At 36.3% G+C, this 21,077-nt stretch overlaps 3 protein-coding genes across 3 annotated transcripts in view; all 3 read right to left on the reverse strand.

Annotated features, from left to right (window-relative positions):
• Nucleotides 1-21,077, reverse strand: part of LOC134652061 (uncharacterized) — a 210,304-nt gene that overhangs the window by 158,098 nt on the left and 31,129 nt on the right. The gene's annotated exons all lie outside the window — the stretch shown is intronic.
• On the reverse strand, nt 416-1,342 carry LOC134652332 (uncharacterized). Its single transcript, XM_063507503.1, has one exon. It carries the CDS (start codon nt 1,340-1,342, stop codon nt 416-418), a length of 927 nt encoding a protein of 308 aa, XP_063363573.1.
• On the reverse strand, nt 5,646-8,529 carry LOC134652499 (uncharacterized). Its single transcript, XM_063507693.1, has 2 exons — nt 8,314-8,529; nt 5,646-7,922 (listed from the first exon to the last, which is right to left on the reverse strand). Exon 2 carries the CDS (start codon nt 7,919-7,921, stop codon nt 6,728-6,730), a length of 1,194 nt encoding a protein of 397 aa, XP_063363763.1. The 5' UTR covers nt 7,922; nt 8,314-8,529; the 3' UTR covers nt 5,646-6,727.

Here is a 21,077-nt window from a genome sequence, read left to right on the forward strand (position 1 = left end):
GTTTTATGATATTCAAGCAGTGCTCCGCAGATTCTGCAACATGACAGTTTACAGGGAATGAGTTATCAAGTTCGTTTCCCATGTCTAGTCCGGCCATGGCTTGATAAAGCGGCGGTTAAGTGCATGGTTGGAGTAGTATTGCGGCGGCGGATGCACTTGATAAATATAATTGTAGCCTATGATATTGAGTGTGTATACGATAATTGGTGTGTGAGAGTATGTAAGTGTGTATTGGTATAGTTGTATATATTTTAGTATAATTAATATGCATATTAAGCGTAAAATAAATGAATATGGCAGAATAAGCGAACATATTGGGGTACTGTCTCCTAAGAAAGTGCTAAAGTTTGGGAATTTGGGGCAATCACACATGCTTCTCTTCTGAAAGATCTGTATGGTCAGCAGCCGTCCTCGCTCACGATTCAATAGGGTCCGCAGCACTGATACCAGGAGCAGCATAGGGATTCTCAGATTCTTTGTTAGAATCCCCGGCAATACGATCCAAGTCCAGAGGATTGCGGATGTGAATAGCAGCAGCAGCGTCGTGCTTCCTGACATACACAGAACCTGAAGATGTCCAGCAGTATTTAAATTTAGCAACCGTGGCCCGTTGTCTAGCGGCACGAAAAAGCTGTCGATTTTCTCTGGTCAATCGCTCGTTTACAAAAATCTTTTGGGGATTTTTGTCATTCAAAACGAGATCTTCTGTTGTTACATTGCGCCGAGTCTTCGCAGCTTTAAGGAACTCGTCACGCGTTGCACGACGGATAAAGCGGATGGCTATTGGTCGAGGGTGGATGCGGTGGTTAACTCCTTCCATGCCTGATGATCTGGCTGAGCGCAGACGGGGTCCCGCCCTCCAAGCAGCATCTACGTCACAGTGGGTGAGAGTCACACCAATTTTCGCTGCAGTAGTTAATACAATATGGATGGGATTTTCATTAGGGCTTTCAGGGCAACCAACTATCTCGATTTCATTTCTCAATGCAACTTGTTCCTGTTTGTTCAACTGGTCCTGAAGCCTAGACACTGTCTCTTGGAGTTCAGCAGTCTGTACTTGTTTGTCTTCAAGAGATTTGATTCTAGATTCATTGTCTGATATTCTGTTGGAAATATTTTCCAGGCGTTCGGTATGAAATGAAAGCTTGTCTAGAACCTCTTTAATCTGGGACTGAATCGTGGACACTTCAGAACGTAGGCCTCTGATTTCCGCAGTTAACTCGGAGATTTCCTTGTTATTGTTTAAAGGCCCCGGTGGAAGAAGTGGAGCTTTTTTAGACAGAGTAGATGAATTATCCAACTGCGCTTGTGGCCTCTCCGTATCTGTAGGTTTGGAGTTCATAGTGTGTGGTCCAGAGGCAGACTGGTTTTTTTTATTACGTACCGTAACGTTGTCAGATTGCAGCTGCGAGCGACTCACGTCTGGAAGTATGTTTCCTCGTACTGGTGTTTGAGAATTGTCACCCCCTTTTTTGGCCGAAGCTTTGCAAAATGGGCATATCCAGGAATTTATTTGCACATGAGTTAAATTTACTGCGCTAATACACGTAATGTGGAACAATTTGTGGCATCTTGCCGTTTTGCACTTAATGGTACTTAACAGGTCATCCGGTAAGTCTTCCTCACAACCCGCACATTGCGGTTTAGAACTTGTAGACAGCGGCATACTTTCTGATAGTTTTTGATAAAATACGTAGTAATTTAGAATAATTTATCTAATTAAAATTTTGAGCAAAGAAGAAAAATATGTTACACATGTCAACGTCAACGTCATATTGAAACAGTTTTTTCTTATCATACGTGCGTCGTAATCGAGAAACGTGTCAAAAACTTTTTTAGAAATTTGTAAGGCGCCATCTCGCTTCTTCCCTCGTTTTTTATCCCGTTCTGGTTTTTCAATTTTATATATAAATTACATACTTACAAACAAAATACATTAAATAGTTACATTGATTGGTACTTTGCGCGTACGACGCTGTTAAAGTAGTCAATTATAGCGTGGTGGGAAGCGCCGTGTGAAAATCGCTAGAAAGGGATTTTGTTAAACCTAATGACAGGTTATGAGGTAAACATTAAACAATAAAGCAACAGTAAGCTGAGGTAACTGTTATCAACGTGATGTAATGCAATGCAACGCAACGTTTATGTAGATAGCGTTTGCCTTGACTACTCAAAAATGTGATACGGCGAAGCACAAATGTCCGCAGGAAGAAAGGTCTATTCAGCCTTACACCGAAATCAAAAATTTGTAAGTGACCTTTTATTTGAATTATTTGGTAATACTTCTGTGGGACTACTAATTTGAGGTTCGCCACACCTCTGCCACACTTATTCCTTACCTATTTGTGATAACTTGCAATTAAAACACTCAATTACAAATCACAGTTTTATTTCTTCAACTTCACTTTACAAAATCCAACAGCGTAATGATCATGACAAATGTCAAACTACCTCTTATATTAAAATATCAATACCGCCAAATTAGTAAATCGGAAATCAACCGAGCTACTAATACCATTAAAAATACTTAGCTGGCTAACAATCGGAAATCAATCGAGCTACTAATAAAATTAAATATAAATGGCTAACATTCGGCCGTCCTGAATCAATTCCCGCCTCGGGAATTAAATATAAACATACAAAGTAATTCAGAAGTAATATAATATATATTACAAAAATCACAATATGGGCAATTAATTGATGTATCATATATACATATACAGTATCATGAATTTAATTTCAATGCATCATTATACCTAATTAATATTTTTATCTCTCAGTCATATCTTACTTGATATTAATTGACCATAAATCTAACAACATTTATTTGTCATTGATCTCTACAACAAATTAAATATAAATTGCTATTATTATTAATACATCCTTTGTTTCAATATATCAACTCATTCATATCTGTAAACTATTTATTTATATAATCAACAAAATTTCATTTCAATATTGAAGCCTCATACATATCTTCAATATTATAGCTAGTTTGGAAGAGTACTAGAACCTCATACATATTTCTAGTACCTTAAAGTAATTAAACACATGGAAACCTCCTTCATATTTTCCATGTATTCTCAAGACTTGACATAATCATTATTCAATACCAAAACCTCCTGCATGTTTTAGCATAAACATCAAATGTACGTACATGGAAGCCTCCTTCATATCTCCCACATACATCCATATATATTAATTTGTACTAAAACCTCATACTGTTTCAGTACCTAATACAATTTCATCAAACTTATAGTATCAACAAATTAGCAATTGCTCAAATCATTCAGACATTTCAGATTCTACTTCAAGGTAATCTTCACTAGCTTTATTTTCATTGTCGCTTTGACAATCAGATCTTTCAAATACTAGCCAGGGATGAATTTTATCCACAGCAAATATGCTCTTAAAAGGCCTACTTCCCTTCCTGGACAGTGGCGTATCTTCTACTTCATATCGGTCATATCCTAACACACGAGTAATGCGGTATGGACCTCTTAATTTTGGAATCAACTTCTTACTTTGACCGGTAGACTGTACCTCTCTCTCAATCCTCACTAAATCACCAACTTTATATTCAACATGTTTTCTTTTCCTATCATATCTATTCTTTTGCTTCTTCTGATCAAGTTCTATGTGTTCTGTCATTTCTTTTCTAACAATATCTCTGTCTGTGCTATCTTCGTCTAAAGCTACTCCTAACCGCAATAATGCATCAGACATACCGGATAATTCCGTACCGAATAAAGCCTGTGCAGGCGTCTTACCAATTCCTTTATTCAAAGTATTATTCATACCCCATTGAATTTTTGATATGCTATCATCCCATACTCGCTCAGATTTTCCTACGTTACATGCCGTCAATGCAGCTAGTAAGGTCCTGTTGTACCTTTCTACCTGTCCATTGGCTCTTGGGGTACAAACTGCATTAAGTGTGTGCTTAACTCCTAAGTCATTTAAAAAATCTTTAAATTTATGCGACGTGAATGAGGTACCTCTATCTGAAATAATTCTTTTGGGTACTCCGAATGTATGAAAGTAAGCAGTTAATGCTTTAATGCTACTAGCTGTTTTCGTATTTTTAACAGGAGTAATAACAATGAACTTTGTAAACGCATCAATGATTAATAAAATATGAGTATTTTTATGTTTACTTTTGACAAACGGCCCTAAATGGTCGATGTGGACCGTGTGAAAGGGTTCTGCAATTTTCTCTATAGGATGTAATTGACCAGCCTTTTTAGCAACCGGAATTTTAGCATGAGCGCACTCTAAACAAGATTCTACATACTTTTTAATAAATCTTCGCATTTTTGGGAACCAGTAAGTGGCTTTAATTTTGTCATATGTCTTGTCAAAACTGAAATGACCTATATCATCATGGTTGCTTTTCATGATTGACCATCTGACACCTTTAGGCACAACCCATCGATTACCATCACTAGTGACTCTGTACAATAAATCCCGTTTGACAACAAAATTCTTAGATATTTCAACTATATTATGAGTCTGATTATTTTTAAGTATGTTAACGGTACGCTGAATTTCAGGGTCATTTTGTTGTACTGTGGCTATCCAATCTACTGTAATGCTTTTAATTTCAAAGGATACTTCATTGACTGGGTTGCGACTAAGTGCGTCTACGTGAGCCATTGATTTTCCAGGTTTATAATTAATTGTAAAATCATATTCTTGGATTACATTCCACCATCTTGCAACTCTCGATATAACATCCTTTTTCTCAAATGTAGCCCTCAAAGAATTGCAATCCGTGACGATGGTGAAATGTATACCAAGTAGATAAACCCTAAATCGTTGTAAGGACACTACTACAGCTAGGGTCTCTAAGTCGTAAGAAGTAAAATGCATTTCTTCGGGAGAAGTTTGTCGGCTATAATATGCAACAGCTTCGAATGGTTTTGACTTATCTTGTCTTTGAAGCAAAATTCCAGCCACTCCAAATTTAGACGCGTCAGTATGTAACTCTATTTCATATGATGGATTGAAAAAGGCAAGAATAGGTCTGTCCGTTAAGTCGTTTTTAAGCCGATTAAATGCATTTTCCTCCTGTTCGCCCCAAGTAAATTTAGAATCTTTTTTTAAAAGCTGAGTTAGCGGTCTCGCAATAATAGAAAAGTTTTTCACGAATCGCCGAAAGAAACTGGCTAATCCTATAAATTGCCTAACCTTATGCTGATCAGTAGGACGAGGGAAGTCTTTTACTGCTTGAATCTTTTTCTCACCAGGCCTTATACCATTTTGATCAACTTCGAATCCTAAATACTCTATTGATTTTTTAAAGAAATTACATTTATCTAAATTTAAGGTCATACCAGCGTCATGGAATAATTGTAAAGTAAGTTTTAGTTTGTGCAAACCGTCACTGACATCTTTAGATGGTATGATTATGTCATCCATATATGCAAATGCGTGTTTAAAGCGAGCATTACCTAAGATATTATTTATAGTTCGTTGAAAATTGGCAGGTGCATTGCTTAAACCAAAAGGCATCCTATTAAATTGGTAATGGCCATCTGGTGTAATAAAGGCCGTGAGATGTTTCGAAGGCTCAGCTAATGGTATCTGGTAGTAACCAGATGCCAGATCTAACATAGTATAGTATAAATATCCAGCTAATTCGGGGTAAAGGGTAATGCTCCTTTACTGTTTTCTTATTGAGAGCTCTATAATCAATGCACATACGATAGCCTCCAGTCTTTTTCCTTACCAATATGATTGGTGATGCATAATCGGAAGTGGACTCACTAACAATTCCTGATTCCTTCAATTCATTAACCATGTCTCTTACAACCTCTCTTTCTGCATAAGACAGGCGATAAGGACGGTATACTACCGGAGTTTTATCAGTTAGTTGAATATTCATAGATGTAGAGTTACAACAACCTAATTCTTTGGTACTAAATGCAAAACATTTACGATGTTCGTTTAACAACTTAAGTAGTTCATTCATATCTTGCTCGCTCAATGTCTGCTCTACTTGAACTCTAGCTAAAGATATCTCGTCATTAACGGTAAATGATGAATTCATATCTATTCTATTAACTCTATATGCTTGAGCTTCTCTAGCGATACACGCACGAGTAATAACACTATCCTGTACTAGTTCAAAAGGGTTAACTGATAAACCTTTAACCATAACTCGTCCACGCCCATCTGTCACAGTAATTAAACCAGGTATTGTTACATATTCCCTTCCAGGTTGCGATATCAAACTATACTCTACATAAATTAACCCATTGTAAACTGGCTTAGTATAGAAATCCACCTCAGTAACATTATTTATGATGATAGTGTTATTAGCGATCAAAGATATAGGTTTGTATTCATAATCCTTCGATGTATTTGAAAAGGTGAGACTATTACTAGTTTTATGGGTTTCTATGTGATCCTGTTCAGTAAACGTTTGCCCAATTAATAAAGATGTACTTAAATGACTATCAGGTACTATAAATACCTCCACAGTAGCTTCAACCGAATCAATTAGGATATTCGTATAAACTTTACCTAATGTCTGAGTTGCTGAATGCGGATAACCTCTTAAAATAGGTAAATTATCTTTAGACCAATCATCAAAAATATTATTTGCATCAGATAATCTCAAAAGCGTACACTCACTTCCAAAATCTATAAAGCACGATAGACTTGTCTTGTTTATGCATGCAGTTTTATAAAATTTTTGATCTTTACTACTAGATACGGCTAGTCATGACACAGTTTTCTCGTTTTTCACGTCCAAATTCTTTTTAAGGTTACAATCCGATGCAACATGACCAATTCTAGAACAAGTTTCGCATTTCTTTATTGGCTGTTTACATTTAAAATGAGGATGTCCTTCCTCACCACAATTAAAGCATTTAACAACTTTATTATCCGGCTTAGGGCCCCGATTGTTAACTTGTTTACTATCATTGGTTTGTCGCGACGAAACTCTAGGTTTGGTATTTTTCTGACTACGCAAATAAACTAGCAATTTATCCGGTTCTGTAAATTGAGCTGCTTCGGCGCTTGTTTTTACTGCTCTATCATCGATCCCTAATAAAATACAATCAACTGCATCGGTGCCTGTGATTCGACACCTATTAAGTAGCATCACTTTTTCGTAATAATAATCTTCTAATGAATCTCCATATTTAGCACGTTTTTCAAGCATTTCCGTTAACAATAAACCATAATTTTCCTTGCTAGGAAAAGCTGTTTTTAATTTGACCTGCCATTCGGGCCATGTGTGTTTTAAACTAGTCAAGCCTTGGTACCACTTTAGAGCAACACCGGCTAATTTAGGTAGCGCGTAGTGAATAATTTGTCGTTCGGTCCAATTGTAAATACTAGCGGTTTCATTTACTTTATTTAGCCATACGTCAATAGTTTGGCTCCGATTGGCTGGGTCAAATTCAGGCAAAACGTTCATTACGGGAAATCTTTCAACATGATCTGACCTGTCTTCTGATCTAACAGCTTTAAATAAATCTTTCAAAGTGCCTAGTAATTCATTATCACCATACCTCGCACGACTGCGGCGGCGCCGGCGCGACAGCGAGCGGCTGCGGCTGCGGCGCGAGCGCGTCCGACTGCGACGCGAGCGGCTGCGGCTGCGGCGCGAGCTTGTAGAACTCCAGTGTACTTGCGCCGGGCTGAGGCGCATTCGCGGCCTGCTGCGGCGCGAACGTGACCGGCTGCGGCGCCTGCTGCTTCTTGATCCATCGGAGTTGATGCGGCTACTCCTTCCACGGCTGTGTCTGGATCGACTTCGTGTTGTGCGGCTGCGCCTCTCCAGGTCCCGGTCGCTAGCCCTGCTACGCCTGTGTTGTTCTTGCGGCGGCGTCATCGGTTGGCCTCTCCCTGGATCGTCACGTGGTAGCGGAGGCGTCCGTACAACTCTCCTATCATGTTCATCCATACTGAAAATAAAATGATTTGCACAAGCATAACTGTTTTACTTACTGCCTTATTTTTCACGTGGCAAATTAAAGTATACACCTAGTTACACACTGCAGTTCGTTAAATATTAAGTATCAAGAATCATTTTACATTGCAACATGATTAAAACATGAATAAATTCAAATTTCTGGCATAACGGTTACAATTAACAATATCGTATTTAAAGCAGATTTGTTTACTTATTCAAATGATCAACGTAAACCTTGTTGTTTATAATGATATCAAGCTTATTTTATCTCCGAAATGATTAAAAATATGCTCAACTACTTCTTAGAAATGTTCGATAAAAATAACGTCAAGAAAGCCAAATCATGCAAATAAATCTATAATTTAAAACCAAATTTCAATTACCTGTGGCGTTTTGGACTCGTTTCCAACTTCTGATATGATAACTTGCAATTAAAACACTCAAGTACAAATCACAGTTTTATTTCTTCAACTTCACTTTACAAAATCCAACAGCGTAATGATCATGACAAATGTCAAACTACCTCTTATATTAAAATATCAATACCGCCAAATTAGTAAATCGGAAATCAACCGAGCTACTAATACCATTAAAAATACTTAGCTGGCTAACAATCGGAAATCAATCGAGCTACTAATAAAATTAAATATAAATGGCTAACATTTGTATATTGGTGTCGGTAATTTATAAAGCAAAAATGGGGTCAGTATTTTCATTAATATTTGACTCATGAGTCTCATGTACAATATATATTTGAGTTAATTAGACTTCGGGCCTTCTGAAATTAGTTCGCGCGAACCCAAGTGTGCCACGTCAACGCAAAACCAAACGTGAAGACCGCATGACTGCATGACACATTGATAATTAAATTAAATTAAAAAGTAATGAGTAGCCGCCAGTTGTGTCATATTTTTGAAATTCTAGGACATTATCACTTACTACTTATATCAAAACATTATGTTATGAAATATTTGAGAACTCTGTTTGAACAACTGATCTAACGACTAGCAGTTGTGTCAATATTATTTTCTAACTCTCGCTTATAATACTTTCTTTAATTAACCGACTTAAGGATTAGTTTAAGTATCGTTTATAAATTAATATTATTACCATGACTACGTGAATATCTTGACTGAAGTAGTTTATGGAGCATAAAATTAAATATACACTTATTTAATTTAACTATAACGATATAAGAAAAAATAATTACAAGGTTAAAAAAACCGAGAACTGTTTTCTCCATTATCATTGTTCTCGAGTGACTTTGATTTGCTTTATTTGAATTTTGTCATTTTTATATCACTTAGGTTTTCTTTAAAATTAAATGATGAAAAGTTCACTGTTTAGGATGCAGGTAAAATGTTATATATCCAACCAAAGGCAGGAACCTTTGAATGAAAACAGTGTTATATACAGTATTACCAACTACATATTATTGTATACAGTAATAATACTAGTGTGTTATTTTACAGTTTTCCATTTCCTTTCTACTTAATAACTGCAGAAGCTGTTTCTCGGATAGGTACTTTATGTTAAAATTTACGCATTATAAAATAAATCATACCTACAAGTACACCCTTTCTAAAAGGAAGTCCATTTCCTAAACCATAAAGTACCTAAATAGGCATTCTCTTACAAGTTTCCTCAAAACGGAAACCTAGAACACAAACAATCGATTTATTACTCGGACTTTGACCGCTGAACACCAAACATCTTATAATCTTGCAGCTGAATTAACCAATACGATTTTATCCCTTACTACATTGTTTTAAGGTCTTTTACTTGCAACTGTATTTTACAAGATTGCAGGGATGTCATTTCAATCGCCTGCTGTGCATTGACGAACCAGTATAAGAGTGGTCTGCGATCCCGTATATTTGTTACATATTTTGAGGTCATATCATGCTGGTAAGGTTTGGATAATCTCGCGCAACGTAAGAGTACATGGCCCGTACGTTTCTCTATTGACGGAAACGTTTTCTGCGTGCCAGCACGTAGGTGCATGATTGGGCCGTTTCGTTAGATACGATATGCGATTTACTCGATTTAACATGTATGGTGTATCTGGACGTGCTTAGTCGATTGCTGCAATCGATATTTTTTTTGAATGTCAGTGATTCATTTTGTAAATTTTATTGTTATCAACATAAAGCAATAGGAGATTAAATTTACATGACATTGCACTTAAAGTTTTAACATACATACGTGAATGTGCTTTTATAATTGCAAAATATATATTATTTATACAATGTGTGAAGGCGAACTTATCCCTATAAAGGATCTCTTCCAGTTAACCTTTGACAAAGTCTCGAGGTTTTCGGCCTAAGGTATCAAAGTAGTAACTGGAGCTATATAAGAGGACTAGGAGCTAGCTCAATTCGACATTGGTTTTTGACAACGACGTTCCATCTTTTTTGGATAGGGGCTTTCTCGGTACCTAGTCTATTAATTATTAATTATATACAGATACTCTAACTGGCTCACTAGAGCACTAAAAATAACTCTCTTAACACAAGTTTCAGGTATAAATAAATGATTAACCTAATAACCGCGACAAGGTGCCTGACATTGCTAAGCCTTTCATATCGACATATATGGATCGGTTGCGTTTTGCGCTGCAAACAGGAAATATCGTATTAACATTACATATCCACGGGTGTCGGTTTTCTTTTATCGATGTTTAAGTAGGTATAAATACATAAATATATTTAAATTGAAGGCGCCTGCGAACGACCAGACTGACGAGTAAGCTTACTGCAATAGGTATTGGTTCATTATAATAAATTATTATATAATTTCGTGTGGGTTGGACTATTTTTGGCGATGAAAATGGACGTTCTAAAATAAAGCGGATCTTGGTGCTTAGACACAAATTATCCAATTATCAGATCGTTACAATATAGATATGAGCATATTTTTCCATTTCCACCCTCTCCATATTATAATAATTGCCTGTAATATTTTCTTAAGTATCAGAGTCGTCATTAGTTCACTGTAAATCCCGTCACTACTGAAAACTAGCGCCACGGAGGATTACTTGTATTGTACCCTTTTTTTAGTCATTAGTAGTGTCCGACCGAAGATTCGGTTTCGGTTTCGGCCATAAAATCATGTTTTGGCTGTAGTTTTGGTTTCGGCCAAAATACGGCCGAACCGTTCGGCCGGGCCGAAACTTACGGAATGGTACTTCGTACTATGAAACTAAACTATGTTACAAAGACCAAAGTTGGGGAGCAAGTAGGACAACAATATTTATGTAGGTATACAGAAATTATTGGCTTATTAGAAAACACAATTCCCCTAAGAGCGCGCCACTGGACGGTCGACGCAATGTCAACGCAGTCTTAATAAGTGTATAAAAGCAGTTTAATGACATTTCTTCACCGATTTTAATAAGTCTACAAAAGTTTCGGTTTCGGTTTCCGCCGAAACTAGAGCCAAAGCCGAACCTTCGGTTTCGGTTTGGGTTTCGGCAATAAAACATGTTTCGGTCGGACACTAGTCATTAGTATAACGATGTAATGTTAACATTACTTTTATCTGCCTTTACTTTTTCTTCTTTCAATTAGGTAAATAATAACATTTTATTCATTCAAATAAGATTATAGTCATTTTTTGTATAATGTGCCAGTTTGAGATTGTTAAGTACGTTATTTTAAAAATATACCAATACTTAGTTGAGAAGCAGTTTTCTTCTACAATTAAAACTAATTTATTAGAATCAAAACATCACACATGATCCTTTCAACGTTCTTAGTTAGTTTTGACATATCAATTCAATTATCAGATGTAGGTAAAACCATTTTTAATAAGTATGTACGTATTGATGGTGACCAATGGTTATTTTCAATTCAAATCCATTATACGGATTATTCGTTGGATCAAGACCCGGATCCGGATAAATACTATACCAGTGCAACCTAATCACAGACATATAAATAGGTAGGTAGGTAATAGGTAGGTAGATGTGACCGTCAAAACATTGACGAAACGATATGCATTATTCATTTTACTCTACCTATTACAATAAGAAGATGGTAATAGCTATGACTGTTCAGACGAAATGCCAATCCAATAATAAAATTAATATTATCTTTTTTCCAAGAGTTCTTATTAACTTCTGACATTTCAATTAGCAAGTTCATATGGGCCCGATTCGGATTTTGTAATAGACATCTATTAGATATCTTTTAGACATCGCCAAGATACGATAACGATATGTTTAAGATCTAACCTGTCAAATTTGACATTTCCGCGATTCTGGAGATACTCTTAAACGATTTCCACAAGATATTACTTGGAGATCTAATTCACATCTAATAGATATCTAACACGATCTATCGTAAAAGTGACGTTGGTCCGAATTGCGCTGCAAAAGAGAACTAGTTGAATTCTAAACTATAACGTATCTAGTACGTGTCGTCTCTTGTGAATATCTTGAAGTTCGAATACAGCAGTATGTTACGTTATCCAAAATCGGCACCGACCGATCGGTACAGCACCGACGGGACGGGCGACTTTCGTCTGCGATTTAACCAAATTTAATCGGAACATAATGTCGTTTTCACGTGCTTTCTAATCGAGCTGCATGCGTTGCGCGCGCGCCTGGCGGCTTAAATACAAAATGGTACTGCGGAATCGATGGAAATTTATAGTATTGCTAACGAAAACCTGTCCCTGGGCTAGACAATTGTATACAGAATAAAAATATTTTTTTAGGTACGTCAAAATTAGATATAGAATATCCGCTCGTGATGTGCATATACAGCCATATTACTTTATAAACCAGGGCCACTTCTTCAATTTTGAAGTGCCTTCCTTTCTGATACTAAACTACAAGTTTGTCACTAAGTATCGTTCGTAAAGCGGAGTTAAAAAAGTCCTCCACAAGGATCCATGTAGGAGGGCTTAGGTAACGTTAAGCAACGTTCTCGCGTAAGTAACGTTTCGTTTTGTAAGGAGTGTTTTAATTCAAAATTATATGTTTCTGAACCTATTATGAAACTTTTAAGTATACTTAAGTATATTTTAATAGCTTACAGAAAATATATTAGAGTTCCTAAAGAGTACAATATTGATGAAAATACCTATCGAAAGGCTTTACGCTTAATACAAACATCTGATAATTTCATAGCATCGGACCCCAAGAAAACGAACCTGACAAGTCAAACCGGTCATCTGGATTTAACGCTTCGACGGCGTTAATGTGACGAAGTTGCCGCGGGAAAATAACTATTATTCAACTCGCTACACCGTAACTTAATAATACTAACATACCAAAAACCAGTTGATGCTAGCCTGGCTTGGGTACTGGCTTCATACCTATTTAAAATGTTAGTCAATTATCGACAAGGATAAAGTAAAGACAACTGGAGCAACGCCTGCAACTGGTTGGCTCGTAAACTAAGAAATAGTTGACAATCCTAGAAGCGGAATGAAATATATAGAGCAAAATTCAATTTAAATTAGGTACTGATGTAAATTTTAAATATTTAACACTATCGGACCAGGAACTCCAATTAAGTTGTTGTTAATCATAACGGTACCGTCTATAGACGTTATTCAACCAAACGTGTTAATTGTGAGACTAGCCTTCTATGTCTGCTCAGAAGCAACTCAATTAGTATTCTTGAATCTGGATACACGGGATATTCTTGACGATCAAACGCCAGCTGCTAATGCAATTTTAAAGTATTGTGTCATCAGCATCACAAATATCACTTAGTTATAGAACTTGGCATCAATTTTGCGAGTTAATGTTCCGTAGACATAATAATTTCATAACATCGTTGCAAATTTGCCTACGAACTTGAACTAATGACCTACCCAACGCCTATAAAGCACAGACTTGCGACTCAGATGTAGTCCATATTCATCTTAATGGTCTTACAACATCATTTGACATTTAAAAAACATATTAGCCACATAATTATACCGGAAAAGTGTAATTTATTTTACTCCTCAGTAAATATACTCTTTACAAAATTTTATTTGACATTAAAATGTTGCATGTTAAGTTTCATTTAGGTTTTAAGTGAAAATAATACGAGTCCATTCAAATAATTTGAATAGAATGATATAATGTCAAATAAATAGGCTTAGTGTCAGAAGTTCAAGTAAGAAAATGTTTAGTCATTATTAGTGTTGCGTAAACACACATAAGTAGGAAACTTGCAGAATTTCTCACTTAATTATTACAAATGTGCAAAGATTATTCAAATGTCATTGCCCACTATGATTAAAAACAGTTTAGTGGAAAGTGGCATGCGTAAAATTAAACGTTTATTCCGCAATAATTACGAATCGAATCCATTTATTGACGAAATAGTTAAGATTGTGTCAAAGGGGGCACATCTTGTTTATATAGGGTGTTTGGCACATGTACCGACAAATTTTTTTGGAGCCACGGATCTGGAGATACGATTTTTTTATTTTTTTTCATAAATCATCCAAAATCTGATTTTCGAAGCCCCATAACTTTTTTTTATGGTCTTAAATGCATACTTTGTTTGTTAGTCTTACATTAGGCCTGTCTGCTTTCAAATACTAGTTTTTTGTTACAAATTTCAGCATAAAACGAACCATGGGCTTTTTAGGGTTCCGTAGCCAAATGGCAAAAAACGGAACCCTTATAGATTCGTCATGTCTGTCTGTCTGTCCGTCTGTCCGCCGTATGTCACAGTCACTTTTCTCTGAAACTATAAGAACTATACTGTTGAAACTTGGTAAGTAGATGTATTCTGTGAACCGCATTAAGATTTTCATACAAAAATAGAAAAAAAAAATATTTTTGGGGTTCCCCATACTTCGAACTGCAAAAATTTTTTTTCATCAAACACATACTTGTGGGGTATCTATGGATAGGTCTTCAAAAATGATATTGAGGTTTCTAATATCATTTTTTTCTAAACTGAATAGTTTGCGCGAGAGACACTTCCAAAGTGGTAAAATGTGTGTCCCCCCCTGTAACTTCTAAAATAACAGAATGATAAAACTAAAAAAAAATATATGATGTACATTACCATGTAAACTTCCACCGAAAATTGGTTTGAACGAGATCTAGTAAGTAGTTTTTTTTTAATACGTCATAAATCGCCTAAATACGGAACCCTTCATGGGCGAGTCCGACTCGCACTTGGCCGTTTTTAGGGTTCCGTAGCCAAATGGCAAAAAACGGAACTCTTATAGATTCGTCATGTCTGTCTGTCTGTCCGTCTGTCTGTCCGTCTGTCTGTCCGTCCGTATGTCACAGCCACTTTTCTCCGAAACTATAAGAACTATACTGTTGAAACTTGGTAAGTAGATGTATTCTGTGAACCGCATTAAGATTTTCACACAAAAATAGAAAAAAAACAATAAATTTTTGGGGTTCCCCATACTTCGAACTGAAACTCAAATTTTTTTTTTCATCAAACCCATACGTGTGGGGTATCTATGGATAGGTCTTCAAAAATGATATTGAGGTTTCTAATATCATTTTTTTCTAAACTGAATAGTTTGCGCGAGAGACACTTCCAAAGTGGTAAAATGTGTGTCCCCCCCCCCCTAACTTCTAAAATAAGAGAATAATAAAACTAAAAAAATATATGATGTACATTACCATGTAAACTTCCACCGAAAATTGGTTTGAACGAGATCTAGCAAGTAGTTTTTTTTAATACGTCATAAATCGCCTAAATACGGAACCCTTCATGGGCGAGTCCGACTCGCACTTGGCCGCTTTTTTTTATTACCTACAAATAAACTGAATTTAAATTTAAACTAATTTTAATTTAGCTGATACTGGTAGCTTCGTCTAATTGTGTTTCGTTAAAAATTCGATTATCCGCTTTGTAATCGTTTAATCGTTGCTCTAAAAAGTTACGCACACATGGAAACGCTCCAAGTCGCACACACGGAAAGTCTAGGTTTAGTTTGAAATCTGAGGGTAGTCAAATTTTAAGTGGCGTCACGGAAGTGCATGTGGTTGTGCTGCGTCGGTCAATTGTTAACTACGTACGTTGTTTGCTACGTTGCTATTATTGACTTTTGTTACCGTTGTTTTAACTTTGCTATTGTCATGCCTAACTACACTAACGAAGAGTACCTACTATGAAAAAAAATAAAAAAATCGTATCTCCAGATCCGTGGCTCCTAGGACCAAGGTTCCAAGGAAGAAAGGGAAGGAAATGACACCACAAATCCCCCAAAAAATTTTGTCGGTACATGTGCCAAACACCCTGTATTTGTCTCATCATTGGCCACAGCACATAATGCAGATGATTGTTAATAGGTTTCACATATAATTCTTCAGAGAAGCTGCCCACAACGTATCCTTGGCTAATATAATTTGTGTAGAGGTATAATAATATGAATAAATACACTTACAGAAATAAGTAGTAGCTAATAGTATCTTCGTAATAAATGCTTGTATAACTTATTATAACTTAGTTTATAATAATATTCAATAGGTTTATAGTTAGTTTTAGTTTAGTTTCGCGCTTTTCATCTCATATATTTCGGTTCAGGGTAGGTATTACACAGAATGCATCGATACCATATTCACCCATATCCGAGACGACATGAGCGAAAATCGATTTCTAGAAGACTTTTCTTTCGCTGGCCGGTTCACTAACATATGTAGTCAACTTAAAACTTAGAATGTAGCAAGCAAATAATTTACCTTTAACCAACAACTACCTTATTTAATACCTTTAACCAAAATGAGAACAAAAGTAGGCTACAGCACCGACATAAATTCGGCCTTTCATTACGAGAAGCACCTGCCCAAACAAACAGGCATTCCTGCTTCGCTATTTCCTCTCTTTTGATACAATACAAATTAAAATAATGGCCACAAATATGTTTTAATACATCAGATAATTATTAATCTATCTAATACCTTTAAACGAGCAATTCTTGCATATTTATTTATTTATATGTACCTATATATATTTCGGGGATCTCGGGAACGGCTCTAACGATTTCGATGAAATTTGCTATATGGGGGTTTTCGGGGGTGAAAAATCGATCTAGCTAGGTTTTATCTCTGGGAAAACGCGTATTTTTGAGTTTTTATATGTTTTCCGAGCAAAGCTCGGTCTCCCAGATATTTATATTTATCTACGCTGTTAGGGTAAATATTTCTATTTGGGCTGTGTTTGTGTATTTATTTGTTAAATATACTACTCAGTTGCCTTAAGCTTATATGCAAGAAGCCATAGATCTCCGACTACCACACAAAGCGTTACCACAAAACCTAACACATGTATCCATCCCAGGAATTTCTATAGTGGTTTCGTACCACGACCCAAATTTCCTTACTTCGAGCAATGACAAAAGCCAAACAAACCTCGCGACAAAAAGCGCAAGAGAAAGTTCTTCCTATTCTCACGGCGATGATTGAAGGCACGGAAACAGTTAAGATAACTCCGAGCATGCTTTGCTAATTTTGTTGTAAATATATCTTTAAGAAATCTATCAATTATGCAGTGAGCATGTTTTTGTTACGAGAATGTTGCCACGAGATGCGTTTAGGCGCTTATCGTGATTTGACAATGTTCCAGGTAGGATCACGCAAGCTAGAACGACTGAATTAAAGAAGTAAGTAAGTCGTATGTATCTGGGCCCGATTCCGATTTTGAACTAATAGATATCTATTAGATATCTAATAGACATCACCAATATGTCAGTGTCAAACAAGTGTCAAAAGTGACGTGTTTGTTTGAAGAAACGTCACTATTGACACTTGTTTGTGACATATCCAATCCATATCGTTTCAATATCTAGTATTATATTTGACGTATCCATAGAGAAATATAGTAAGACAAGAGTGCTCACTCCAGACATCAGTTCAGACTATTAATTTCAGTGTCTACATCTAGCATCGAGTAGCGAAACTATCAGTACTGCTACTTGACAATAGATGTAACACCGACCGGAAAGTCTTATCTCAACAGCATAAGACTTTCCGGTCGGTGCTACATCTGTTGTAAAGTAGCAGTACTGATAGTTCCTCTACTCAATGCTAGATGCTAATAGTCTTTTTGACAACTTGTGAAATGTTTAGTGTCCTATTGCCATTTGTGCCATATCCGTGCTATGTTTACCTTGATTCGACCCGACTTTTTATGGCATATCGTGATAAAACAATATCTAATACAGCAACGGCTTCGGTATTTATTTATTTAAACTTCGGTATCGTTTTTCTTTTATGCACGTTTATGTTGCAATAGTGCAGTTTTGAATTCATGTTCCTTTGACTACGTTCGGTACTTGCTGCATTAGTAGAATGTTGTTTACGCTTTTTTGAAAATGTTATTTGCCTACAGCAGGCTCTATAATAATTTAATTTCAGAAATAACCGTTTAATTGGGAAGAACAACACTACAACGTCAACGTCTCTTTACGTCAATGTCTTACAATATCTTACAATGTGTTTATAAAAATACAAGTTGCACTTTCCAACTTACCATCCATCGAATTACCATCGAACAAAGAATAAACGTATAGGTAATTAATGTAAAACAATCTTGGTATATAAGTACGATACTCTCCACTTATATATATAAAAAATATCATAAGAACAAAGAAGCCTTTGTAAGCACCATTAAGTAATTAAATAATAAATAAAACGGCAAACATTAACATAACGGACTGTCACTTGGGTTAAAATAAGACAAACATCTCACTCAACACACAAGGACTTGCAGTAAATGCATTCCGCCTCTTCACACGTGTTTGTGAATATCATTTGAAATGCAATATGTTTGTTACATAAACCATTATAAATTGTCGGCAGACGACCAAGAATGCTACTTAATTTGTTTACGTATTTAAATTTATGAAAAATACTTAGGTGTGTGCTGGTATAAGCTAGAAAGCTATAGTTAGTTATCAAATCGACCATATTACAGCCAAGCAAGTGAATATGTCACTATCTACTACTACTATAATAATATACCACTTTAGGATATCTAGTTTAGGAGGAGTTTTGAAGCGCGTACACTCCTCCGTTACATCATTATGTACACCTTTCGAAAAAACTTTACTTACTCATTGCAAAACCCCAATTCACATCATCTAGGAAGTCCTCACAACAGGAATTTTAAACAATTCTGACAGCCACTAACGTAGTCTGCTGTGTAGCTGTGTATTACAAGATCTGGAATACATAAATCAGGGTCTAGTCTGTACTAGAAATACTGTAAAGCCGAATGTATCGAGAACTCGTTACAGCAGGCATTGAGTCGTGACGAACTAGGAGAGAAACACGACTTGGGATGATATTCACAACACCTACTGAAATGATAGCCTCCGAGAAACCAATATAAAAATGATCTTCGATCACTCGTTGTTGTTAAGGGTCTTGAGAAATAATTATACTGGGCTAGTGAGCTCACAGTTGAGATAAATTGTTTTGTAAGTTGAATACCAGTTGTTAGTCGCCGAATGGTCACATCGGAAAATATATATCCAAATAAGTGGCAAAGATACTAACGATTTAAAACTGTATTAGATTCTAAAACAAATTTTCTGAAGAATCAACTGCAACTGATGAACTGTTCATTGTGGGTAGTCGTGAAATCATTGTTTGTTTACTCATTTCTAACAAGGAGGTACAATGATTAATACCTAGTTATGGCTAGCCTTTTCAGCCAAACAATTTAACTTTAAACTTATCCACACCTTCTCCACTAAAACTATAAGATCGCAGGTTTAAATCCATAAAGGCCTAAAACTGTTTTAGTTTCTTGCTTAAGGGGCCCACTGATTAACAGTCCGCCGGACGGTATCGGCCTGTCAGTTAGAACATAAAGTTGACAGTTCCGAACAACTGACAGGCCGATACCGTCCAGCGGACTGTTAATCAGTGGGCCCCTTTAAAGTCAAGAGATAAATTCGCTAATAAAGTAGCGTCTAGTTGATATAAATAACAAGTGTAAAATAGGCCAAAACAACCGAACAGCCGGGGTCGAAACCGCGACATTGACACCTACACCACAGCCGGATCTGCGAACTGGTCTCCTGCGTTATCAGAGTCGACATCTCATTGTCAGGCCGAGGTCTTTAGAAAGCCATAGTTATGATTTGTGTTATCAACATTGTTTAGAATGGCAACGCCTAGCCTGAATGCATAGAAATTCATCTATGTTTGCTTTATTCCTTTATTAGTTAGATTCAGTTGTAAGTAAAGGTACTTAGATTACTTCATTACGGTTCCGTACCCAAAGGGTAAAAACGAGACCCTTTTACTAAGAATCCACTGTCCGTCTGTGAAAATGTCAACTGTCATGTTGAAATTTTCACAGATGATATATTTCTATTGCCAACAAATAGGTACTAAAAACAATAGATAATGGTACCGAACACTTCGTGCGCGAGCCCGCCTCGCACTTTGCCGGTTTTTTTCTGACTGTAGGTACGCATTGTACAAGAATGATTTCATTACGTACTTAGATAAAGGTAAACAGAGCCTACGAGTCAGAGACCTCGCCGGCCATTTGCAGCGAAAAGGAAACGTGTACAGAATTGCTCTCTTCCTAATGATGCTATCTGTGTTCCTACAGATAACTCAGTTTCGTGTGGTCACGACCCACAGCTTATGAGATCGTGGTTCTGCAGGATCAAGGGCTTCTATCCACAGGTAAAGTTATGAAAATTGACTTCGAATATAAAAAAATACTATGAGACAATCCTACACAAATGGAACCACATCCACAGTAAGCTCAATGAGGCTTGTGATCTAATTAATTACAATAGGTAAGTACTTATTCATTTTTAAGTTTTATATGTGCGCAATTGAATTTGATGGAGGGACTAGACGACCACATTTATACTGATGATTAAATATCTACCTATGTACAGAAAAGAACGATTTCATCAACATTAAAAATATGACGATGTAACCTGACAACTGTCAAGGTTTTTTACAAGCCAATTTTAACGAACTACAATGAAGTATACAGGCAGTTTGGTAAACCGGCCGTTTTAGCAGATTTTCTAATAAATATAAGTAATTTGGTATAGTACAGTATAAGCAAGGAATTAGATTTCTATGTCACAATGACAATCAACATGAAAGCCGTAAGGGATTTCATATTATTGTCACTGTGACAAGGTACAAAGTGACATTAAAATTCCTTGACCATACATAAATTCACGTCCA

This window comes from Cydia amplana, chromosome 11 (assembly GCF_948474715.1).
Source record: "Cydia amplana chromosome 11, ilCydAmpl1.1, whole genome shotgun sequence".
NCBI classification, from domain to species: domain Eukaryota; kingdom Metazoa; phylum Arthropoda; class Insecta; order Lepidoptera; family Tortricidae; genus Cydia; species Cydia amplana.

What these genes read in the sequence shown, in the direction of transcription:
- LOC134652332 (XM_063507503.1), bottom strand. Translation starts at nt 1,342, where the DNA reads ATGAACTCCAAACCTACAGATACGGAGAGGCCACAAGCGCAGTTGGAT.
- LOC134652499 (XM_063507693.1), bottom strand. Translation starts at nt 7,921, where the DNA reads ATGGATGAACATGATAGGAGAGTTGTACGGACGCCTCCGCTACCACGT.